General features: G+C 39.3%; 1 protein-coding gene across 1 annotated transcript in view; it reads left to right on the top strand.

The window, feature by feature from the left end:
• The first annotated feature begins 2,647 nt into the window (after nt 1-2,647).
• The window catches only part of LOC102215146 (cathepsin Z), an 11,774-nt gene continuing 3,024 nt past the window's right edge, over nt 2,648-11,397 (top strand). Inside the window, exons 1-4 of the mRNA XM_005729166.1 lie at nt 2,648-2,788; nt 5,144-5,301; nt 5,453-5,632; nt 8,369-8,519. Of these exons, the coding sequence (XP_005729223.1) occupies nt 2,661-2,788; nt 5,144-5,301; nt 5,453-5,632; nt 8,369-8,519 (617 nt within the window). The 5' untranslated portion in view covers nt 2,648-2,660. The remainder of the gene's footprint in view (nt 2,789-5,143; nt 5,302-5,452; nt 5,633-8,368; nt 8,520-11,397) is intronic.

Raw genomic sequence — 11,397 nt, 5'->3', positions numbered from 1 at the left:
AGCTTCCCTCGAAACAGCTGTAAGTTTTACTGTATGTGACAACAGAAGCAATACTAACAAAGAAACTGGACTCTATTCCAAAAAATGATTTTTAGTGATACTGATGTTGGACAAGTTAGGTCCAAAATACAGCGTAGTCTGGCTCGCCAGCTAACACATTATTTTTAGGAATAATTTATGTTAAAGTATTTAAAGTGAAGCCTAGGTGTCTGCAGTAGAAAAGCAGTTTAACTGACAGAATGTCAAATTTACATCCACATCTGTAACAGACTGGCAAACTTCCAAGGGGGACCCTGCTTCTCACCCTGTGAATGCTACAGTCCCGCAACCTTAAATTGAAAACATGAATTAGCTGGATAAACAGAATGAATCTGGTAATCCAATTTTAAGGCACAATTTTCATTTTCATGCCAAGATTATTTACAAAGGGCTTAATGTAAGGATCTAGTGACCCAGTGTCTAATATTAGAGCTCCACTTGAACTCATGGGTCTGAGTATCTTGACCTCAATCTTGCTCTCACTGATTTTTAAAGATATTATGGTCATCCAGGTTTTGATGTTGCTGTAACATTCTAATAACAAGCTGCCATTGTTTCCTGTCAGACCCACAGCTAGATCTGGGAATAATCAGCACAGAAGTGGAAGGAGATGCTATATCTTTTCATAATTGATGTTAGAGGGAGTGAATACAAAAGAAAATGGCCCCAGAACAGAACCTTGCGGAACTCCACGTAGGAGCGGTCCAGAGGGAGCTGTTGAGCCTCCAAAACTGTCCCTAAAACTTCTCTCAGACAAGTACGATCTAAATTACTCTGAAACTGTTGATGGCTGGCAAACTGCTGTAAGATCTAAAAGCATTAAAATAACTGAGTCTCCAGAGTCAGCAGGTAATAAAAGATCCTTAAAAAACCTTAAAAGAGCAGATTCTGTGCTGTGAAGTGGTTTAAAGCCAGACTGGAACACCTTAAGAATCACATCTTCCTCTGAAAAATACTGAAGGAGGAAGGAGACGAGATGTTTGCTCTACAGTCTTATAAACAAAATAGTTGAGAATTTTTTCACAGTGTTGAGGAAACACCAAGAAATTTTCTTTTTCCACCTTTTGTCATTCTTGCCTGATAATCACGAGTAATATCATTTAACCATTTAACGTTTTGTACCAGGACATATAACTTTAAGCAGACAAAAAGTTAGAAGTTATAGGGCTAAAGACATTAACTCTTCAGTATTTAAAAACAGGGAGGACCTATCGGTCTCCATGGCAATATTATATGGGTCAGCTGCCATGAGCATCATCATCCATCCCTCCATTTTCTTAAGAGTTTTTAGATTTAGAATCAAGATGGGGCTCTGTGACAGCAGTGACGCGCAACACTTTGGACAGATTGGTGTCAATTACGGGAACATTGTATATGTCGTTCTGTCAATGTGCACTTCTATCTTTTTTCAATCAAATATTTGGATAATAAATAAAACATCAGGGAACACATCATCCAGAAATGAAATTAAAGCAGAAAATGTAACCTAAATCATGTAGCAGGGAACCGCTCTGTAAACAGAGATGTGAAAGCATATTCCCAATCTGATTTCCCTCTTTGATGTTTGCCTTTATATCAGTCCAACCTTGGTTGGGACCCAACAGCAATTATGTAACTCATTTCTAGAGCCCATCTGCTACTTTTAACACTACAAGTTAGCCTGAGCACCTATCACGTGAGCCGAAAATGGATCATGCAGCAAACAGACTGAATTATTGACTGAATTAAGGCCTAATGCACATATATTCTTTAATCACGTGCAAACAACTGCTAACATCTCACAGAATGAGACATCACTGAATTTCAGCATCATCCTGTAGCATAATATGTTTGTTAAGAGGTTCATATTCTCCAATATAACCCAACCAGTCCTCTGCACTCCATTAGGTGTAATGTAAGTGTAAGTGGGAGCTGAGTGTGTTATTTAAAAGTTTCCAGTTGATCATAAAAAATCCACACAGTCCCCCAATACTTGGTTCTATTTATCAGAGTATAAAAATTAACAGTATTAAACCCATTATTGTTGCCTTTATTTTCTGTTATACTGTTGAGTTTGATTTAGACTTCTGCTGGAAATCTATCAGAAGAAGGGAGAGCAGCTTTGTTTTTGATGGAGGACAGATTAAGAGGACTGCACCCAAGGCTCACTTAAACCTGAAAAAGAGTAGTGAACTGTTAAAACAAGCTACTCTGTGGTGTCAAAGAATAAAGAAGTGGTGCTGAAATGAACAGAACAGGTCCCTATAATAGCTTAATGATGCTAATTATGCCACTGCAGAAATGCTTGTTGGTTTATTGTTATTGCCTGAAAAGAGAGCAGTCATTTGTGATTTTTGTTAGGTAGTGATCCACTTAAAAGCCTGCTTCAGTGTGTTGTCACATGTCTTAAGAAAAGAACTGACTGATAACCATACAGTTAAAAGTCAGTTACACAAACATGTCTTCTAAAATGCAACAATGACACAATATATGTACATTTTTATATTATATGTGTATATGTATATATATTATATGTATATATCCATCTATTGTGTTCACAGGGAGTGAACAGTGCTCTCTCGAGCCGACAGGGGGCTGTCTGTGATCGCGTCACTGCGTCAGAGGAAAGGGGCGGGGCCAACATGGCGGCTACAAATTTTGCATGTCTGCTGTTTTGTTTAGCATCATTTTCACAACAGTTTAGCGCCTCCAGGCTTCTCACCGAACCGTGTTATAAACCCATTAGAGACCACAGGCCGGACTTTGTCAGGTAGGTGAAGATTTCGACCTCCAGCAGTCACACAGGTACTCACGTGAGCTCAGAGAGGAGCTAAACTAGCTCAGAAATAGGAACTCTGGCAGCCTTCCTTATCCTAAAAGTTGGCTGCAGCGTCTCTTAATAATATGGTAATTACTCGTCTTAGTGTCCTTAGTGTAGTAATATAACGTTAACGTATTAATTAAATAAAAACGTATTAACATGAGTATCAAAGTGAGTTCCGGGATACTTTTCTGTACTTCAGTACTTTGGTGCAATCTCAAAAATATGTTTTCTCCCAATGACGTGTATTGTTTTACGTGTACAGTACTAGGGTTTTCCTTGAAACTAAGCTTGTATATTTAGATATAGCAATATTATCACTAAAGCTACACTAAAAGGTATATGTTAAAAAAAACACTTTAGTCACTAAAGTAGAAATAGGAGTAGACTTCGGAAAAATTTCACAACTAACATAACATTTTAAATGTAGTTTTTTTGGGGGAAATTATTTTGTATTTTTTGTTCATTTGGTTGGATTTATCCGCACAACCTGCCTGACGAGGCGTCTGTGAATGTGTCGAGAGCTGGGATGTCTGAATGGCTGCTTCCACAAAGTGTTGTGATTCCTATTATGGATTTATTCTTCTAACAAATACACTCCACATAATAAAGACTGCAACACTGAAACAAACACTCTGAACCCAGTCATAAAAAAGCTAATTAGAAAATATAAAACTATTTGTAGTTAAATGTAGTTAAATCATAAATCATAACAGGGGTGGCCTGTGTTCCAGTTTCTGTGTATTTTTATTACCAAATCACACAGAAATTAAAACTGGGCCACCAGTGTCTGGTTAACTCAACATACGCTCACAAGAAACCTCAAAAAGATGATCGAAGGATTCATCACTACAAATATGCAGAACAGCAGGTGAACAAAGGCTAAAGGTTTGAAGAGTTGTTACAGCAGAAAAAGGGAATACACACATATGCAAAGAATAGTGACTATTACAAGACTGTGAAACAATCTTTACCTAATGAGGGAGATGGGAAAGTGTAACTAAGTCCTGTTTGGTCCTCACATGATCAGTCCGACACCTGTAATCTACACAGATTGCATGTGTTTAATTTTTAATTTAAAATACATACACACTTCGCATGTCACTGTCAAAAAATCTCGAGGTGGAGGAATGGAAGATGTTAAGAGTTTCACTGTGAGTGACCAGAATGGGCAGGATTAGACATGAGTACAAGGCTGAGATGGTTTGAACGTGTGCAGAAGAGTTATGAATTGTTTAAAGGATGTTGAAAAGGGATCTTCCAGGCAGGTGGACAAGAAGACCGCAGAGAAGATTCATGAATGTAGTGAAGGAGGACATACAGAGGGTTGGTGCCACAGAGGAGGGTGTTACAGATAGGGTGAGACAGAGGCCGGTGATCTGCTGTGCTGGCTCCTAAAGACAGCAGCAAAAGAAGAAGAATTGAAATCTTATGATTGGAAATGTTATGAGACATTTCTTACAATGTTGTTGCATCATTTAGAGATTTACTTTACTGCTGTAGCTGATAAATTTGGAGCTTCATTCATCTATATTAGACAAAGTGACAACAAATTTGTGTGTCGTTACATGGAAAAATCGGTAACTTAATTAACTTCACATAGTTATTAAAAAAACAGAAGCACATTTTTAGGGAGTGTGCAAGCAAAAATGAATAGAACGTTTACTCTTTACCAATTTCTTGTTTTACTAGAGTATTATGTCAAGGTTTAATTTGAGACATAATAGGAGATGTACAATACTTCCTTTGCCAGTATAAACAGTTAAAATTGCACCTTAAAACTGCACTTTAGTACTTTTCACCACAGGCTTTATTATAATAAACAAAGTAGCAGTGAGATACCCATTTCCATTAAGTTCTCCATTAAACAGCAGGGCTTGATAAAAAAAAAAAATCCACAACATTGCAAACTGAGAAGTATCATTGAGAGTTCAAATACATTTCTTGATATGCAGAGGGAACAAACTAACATTTTTTTGGTCAAAAAAACATAAAATTCCATTAAATTAATACAAAGCCACGTCTGATTATCTGTAATTGCACAAAATTTGATAACTGGTGCAAAATCATCTAAAGTGAGATAACATGCTTGCTGAACTTTGTGCTCAGCAGGGACGGATATCACCGCACATACATGCAAATGTCCTGTCTGGCTATTAGCACCCACAGGAAATGTCAGTCAGTCACAGCAGTTACACTACCCACACACTCCCGAGAGGGGATGATATTAGTCAGACAAGTGAAAACATCTGTGCTCGCTTTAATAACAATAATTACAGCTGCTCATCACTCCCCTTTGTTTAGGACGCAGGCCCGGCCGCATGTAGAGGTGTTGAAGCTTCCTCCGTCATGGGACTGGAGGAACATCGATGGGAAGAATTATGTGAGCGTCACGAGGAACCAACACATCCCCCAGTACTGTGGCTCCTGCTGGGCCATGGGAGCCACCAGTGCGCTAGCTGGTAACCATGACAATAGCGGGATGGAGGAAATTGATAATAGCGATACGGCTAGAGGGCATATTGTCATGTGAAATGAAAATGACTAAATTTAGTGGTAAGTGGAGAAGCATCCACCGGCTCCTGCTAATGTGTGTCGTTCTTTTTGTCTAAGACCGCATCAACGTCAAGCGTGGAGGAGCGTGGCCATCGGCGTACCTCTCCGTGCAGAACGTGATAGACTGCGGGAGGGCAGGTTCCTGTTACGGAGGCGATCACCTGAGAGTCTACGCCTACGCGCACGAAAGAGGCATTCCTGATGAAACCTGCAACAACTACCAAGCCAAAAACCAAAGTAAAGAAATACTGAGTTATATTTTGTTTGTTTGTTTGTTTTCATCAAAGGCCATATTTCCTTTTGATTAGCTCCGATCAGAATTGGATGATGTTACTTAAGATTACTGGCATTTAAAAGTAATCTATTATTGCATTAACTGCTGAGGTCTGATTGTAAATTACACTTTAGGTGAGGCTGCAGTTGTCTCTCTGTGTTACGCTGTGATAGACTGGCAATCTAACCTGGTCATAACCCATCTTTCACTCAATGTCAGCTAGATCTGATCAACTTATTAAATTCAGGGTTGTGGGGGTGGGGCTAGAGCACAGGTGTCGAACTCCAGGCCTCAAGGGCCGGTTTCCTGCAGGTTTTAGATGTGTTCTTGATCCAACACAACTGATTTAAATGACTAAATGACCTCATCAACATGTCTTGAAGTTCTCCAGAAACCTGGTAATGAACTAATCATTTGATTCAGGTGTGTTGACCCAGGGTGAGATCTGAAATCTGAGCGTAGGTTCCAGACCCATCTCAACAAAGCCTCATGATGTTGGTCTGTAGCCTACTGTATATTAGGAGTCCCCTGAATTTTTTGCATAGCTAGTTGACAGTGAAAAAATGTTTTCCACCACATGACCGGGAACAAACGTGTTAAATTCCCCTTTGAGTGATGGCTTTGTCCAATTTACATGCTCTCTGTTGTCAGCAACACATTAGAGAGGAGCTTCCAAATTCATGATGCAGAAGCAGGTGAATAAATAAAAAAAGCTGTTGTTAAGCTATTGTAAAAACAAAAAGAAACCTACAGACTGAAGAAGTGCTGACAAAGGAGGGCGTTGACAGCATTCACAGAGGGATGAGTGGTGGCTAGACACAGGTGAAGGTGATGAGGGCAGAGCAGACAATCACAAAGGAACAGGAAGTAAAACTAAAACAAGACACATGCCAAAATAAACTTCAAAGTTAAGCTGAAAGTAACAAAAGACAATAACTATGTCTGAGAGGTAAAGAGTGATGCTAACGTGACTGCAGAGAAAGAGCAACAGGAGGCAGAGGCAGGAGGAAATGGAGAAAGTAGAAGCTCAACACTGCACTGCAAAACCAGCAGAAAACCTTTCTGAGCTCCAGCAACTGGCCTCATCGCCATCGCTGGGCTAAAATTAGCTCGCAGGTGGCTCTACAAAATATGAAGCAGTTGATAAGAGACCCATCACACTGCCACAGAATAAAGCAAGTACTTGAGCAAAGTAAATTCTTTTCTCTGTGACCATGCCAGCTTACCTGACTGACACAAAATATCCCACGTGTTGATTTGTAAGTGTGACTTTAAAAGTTTACCCAGAATTCAGCTTTGGTAGCTTTCTCCAGAAACTGTGACTGTGACATATATCATGATATTGATGGTTTGGAGTTTGGATCGTTTGGATTGGGTGTAAAATTGAGTTGGTTGCAGTTTATAACAGAGCTTAAATATGAGGTGTCAGCCCTGAAATTGTCTTTATTCTTGACGTTATGAGGGTTCAAAAATACTGGGAAAAAAGAGGCAAATGGAAAAAGTGCAAAGCTTCGACCCACCTCTGTGTCCTAAAAGGGCCTGTTGAAATGATCTCACTCTCTCTTTGTTGTTCAAGCACAATGGTGCTGCACCTGTGCCTCTGAAGAAATGCTTGTCCTGACCCGCCTGCACGGCGCTCTGACATGAAGCCTCTTAAATAAACGGTTCAGAGGAAAAGGTTGACTGGCATGCTGGGCATTTATTCAGGAACACAGAGAATTAATGAAACCATTAAGTCTAACGACTCCTTATGATAATACATAGACAGGCCAGTTCGCCGTGTTCTCAGTCAGTGGATGTAGTATACAGTTTCAGTGCACTATTTTTTTTTAGTGGCGGCATTGTAATAGAGATTTTAAACAGCGCTGCAAAACAGCAAAAGTAAGATTACTGTACATCTCAACAAGTGATGTTAGTTTCAGTTTTCCATCATAAAGCGATGAGGATGAGTAAAGTTCCTGTGAAAAAGAAGCATAAACTCCTCTTTCTGGAACTGCTGCCACATGGCGGGGAGCAGACGAACTCGGTGAACTCGGTCGGGAAGACAAGAAGTGACAAAGACGGAAAGCAATCAGTGATGAAGAAAGCGAGATGGGCTCTTCACTGTAATACGGACTGGGAGCCAATTCTTACTGCCAGCTTACTGTGCGTGGCCGATCTTACTGATGCTCTTGTAGCTGAACAGGAACAAAAATCTGTACAACCAGACTCCAAAATATGGAGAGACAGAGAGTGGAGGCGATTAAAGCAGCAGATTATTGTAAGGAGATATTCTGCTTTCATATATGAATGCAACAGCTTGGTGTCCACAATTCTGGGCCTTTAGAGTAGCTATCTGTCTAGTTTTGAGATGCAATTCTAGTGAAGTCCTAGCATATTTTAAATCACTAGTTTTAACATGGTAAGTCTTGACATGTTCGCTGTTTTGAGGAAAAATGTAACTGACATAATTCTCAACTTAGTAAAATTAGAGATCAGCAGTCTGGCATCGAAGCCACGCCACATTCAGAGTCACTTAAATCACCTTTCTAATGCTCAGTTTGGCATTTAGCAGGTCGTTTTGACCATGTCTACACGCCTAAATGCATTGAGTTGCTGCTATGTGACCGGCTGATTAGACAGTAGCATTAACAAGCAGTTGAATGAGGAGCAAACTGAGCGCTCACTGAACTTTAAATCATCTTCTTCATTTGTTGTAGAGTGCGAGCTGTTTAACCAGTGCGGCACGTGCTCCTTCTTTGAGTCGTGCGCTGTTGTGAAGAACTACACCGTGTGGAAAGTCGGAGACTACGGAGAAGTTTCTGGAAGAGATGAGATGAAAGCTGAAATTTTCACCGGCGGACCCATCAGGTAGAGTAAGTCATCCTCAAAGTCATTTCTCACTTTTCATCCACCTACTTCTCCTGTGTGAGGGAGGATACACTGCCTGAGATTTTCACAGAGAAGCTGTTCTCTTAGGGAAGTTTTTTTTTTTTTCAGTGAATGACTATTTAATGATTCTTAAAACCTTGGAGAAAGATAACAGCAACGAGTGTCATTCTTTTTTACACTCAGAGAAATCTTAAAGTCAAATTGAATGCCATTAAGTATTGAAAAAAATCAGACCTGTATGTGTATATATACAGTATATTAAATTTCACCTTGAATCCACTTTGATAAACTCAGCTGAGCGTTTTGTGTCCCTTTAGAGTTTACATCTTACATCAGCTGTTAGTCTTTTAGTGGTTTGGCTCTGACAGCTTTACATTATCTTTAAATTAAATCATGCAGTATTAACAGGGTCTTTAAGAGTTTCCATTGTGCTGTTGTAATATCTGCAGATAAGAACTATTCAACGTTTTTTTTAAATAGTTGATACCTAAGAGCCTTAATAAAATTAAAACAAGATTTTGGGCATGTAGGTGTGTATCACTGTCACGTCCCTGCTCAGCTAAGGCAAAGAGTGTGAAGTTCAGTAAAGGTATTTATTAACCAGCAAAATGGTTACAGTAACAAGTTAATATGTAAATGGATTCATACAGGTCTTTTACCCATCTACCCATTCATGTAGACGTACAGGACTTAGTTTAGAGTCATCAAATAATCTAACATGGAAATCTAGCTAGGATGTCTTCTGGTTCAAGTGTCACAGCAGGACTGGGAGGAGATCTTGAGGCATAATTTGGAGAGATTATGTCTCCCCTGAAAGAGTTGGAGGCTATGACTGGAGGTCTGAGTATCTCTGCTGACTGCTGCTAACAGCTAACGAACTGTGCTCCCCGTCCAAATAGTACCCTGTGTCTTAACAGAATAACTTAACTAACTGTGGGGGTGTGAGTGAGCAGCGGGGTAAGCGACGCCTGGCAAAGTTTCCAGGAACCAGAACAAGTGCCTCAGAACAAACAGTACTTGCTTAAGGCTGTTAAAATAATTTCAAATTAAAAGTACTGGCTTACAACTGTGATCCAAGAGGCAGACTGCTCATATTAAAAGCACTGAGTAGCATCTATACTGCATTTAAATAAGGTGACAGCAACAAGGTGCGTTTGCTAAATGGTCATCCAGACTGGGCGCCCGTCCATTAAGACAGCAGGGTGATTGGTACTTGAATCACAGGCGCAGTTGGATCTGCGTATGATGAAAAGGCTCAAATGATTAAACTACAGGGGCTGGGAAAACTGGGAAAACATTGCAAGACAATTTCAAGTTAATTAAAGGAGACTTATTATGCCTTTCTTTATTTTATGTCATGCATATACTGTTAAAATTATGAATGTGCTTTTTACTGTTGTGAGTGGTGATATGGACACAACCCAAAGGAACAGGACATGTTGGAACATTGGGGGAAAAAGTCAAACTGAAGCAAAAATTTTAAAAACTAGAATATACAGATCAACAGTAGGATTACTTTAGGCCGCAATATCTAATCAGCCAATCCCATGGCAGCCGCTCAATCCATTTAAGGACACTGACATGGTCAAGATGACCTGCTGAAGGCTGTGGTATTTAGAAACACTGAAGATGACTGTGTCCAGCAGGATAACAAGCCATGAAATCATCTCAAACTGGTTTCTTGAACATGACGTAACATTTGTATTCAAATGATCTCCACAGTCACCAGATCTCAATGCAAAAGAGCACATTTGGGATGTGATGGAAAGAGAGAGTCACATCATCAGAATCAGAATACTTTATTAATCCCAGAAGAGATTATGTAATGAATGTGGAGCCAACAAATCTGCAATAACAGTGTGATGCTATTACGTCAATATGAACCAAAATCACTGAGAAATGTTGTTGAATCTGTGCCTCAGAGAATTAAAGCAGTCCTGAAGGCAAAAGGGGATCCAAGCCAGCACTCGCAAAGTGTACCTAATTAAGTGACCATTAAGTGTCTATATATGCGCACAGAAATAACTGAACAATAGCACACAGGTGTGTGCAGCACGCAGGAGGAAACATTGTGCCTTATTCACACAGTGTGTGGATGCTAGTCATTAATATTTTAGGGCCTGAATTTGTTCGTACTCCGTGAGCAAATTTAAAAGTCCCTCTGACCAAGCAAATGAATAAGTGATGAAGGCCTGGCTGTCTTATAAAATGTAACACATGTCTATAATTTGAATTGAATACTACAAGTTTTTGGTCATTATTTAGTTATTTAAATAATTACTTATTATTATATACAGTTAAACACAGTAAACCCCAAAATACAGTCTAATTTCTTGGCACTGTCCCACATATTCCAGAGAATTCTGGAGAATATAGATGATATTCTCAACGTCCGTTATTTCGGACAGTCCTCGCATTTTTTTATAGTGTCATAACTCTGGTGGAAACATTTTGGAAAGCTGTGCCATTTCTAACTACTCAGACATTATTACTTAGGCTTTTTCCTGCTTTCTTGCTTTAGCGGTGCAGGATACGCTCTGACATCACCAACATTTTCTGCTTCACTTGGAAGTAAACATGTTTCTCTGTACAAACAAGTGGAAGCAAATCTTTCATATAATAACAATTAGGTGTAGCACTTTTCAAAACCAGCTTTACAAAGTGCTTTCCAGAAACCAGGGTTAGAAAACAAAGAAGGAAATTATAAATCAGTTAAACTAAGGCTCATGTGTAATGTCAGAATTAGATACAGCGTGATTCAAATTTTCGTGAATAACTTAAACTTAACTTACAAATCAGCAACTAAAAGTAGAAGAAGACGAGTTAAATTTTATATATGCAAATATACATTAATGTA

The sequence above is a fragment of the Pundamilia nyererei genome, unplaced genomic scaffold, assembly GCF_000239375.1.
Source record: "Pundamilia nyererei isolate P.nyererei 1_Seehausen unplaced genomic scaffold, PunNye1.0 scaffold00031, whole genome shotgun sequence".
Classification (NCBI taxonomy): domain Eukaryota; kingdom Metazoa; phylum Chordata; class Actinopteri; order Cichliformes; family Cichlidae; genus Pundamilia; species Pundamilia nyererei.
Note: the sequence above shows the minus strand (reverse complement) of the source record. Positions and strands in the feature narration are given on the sequence as shown.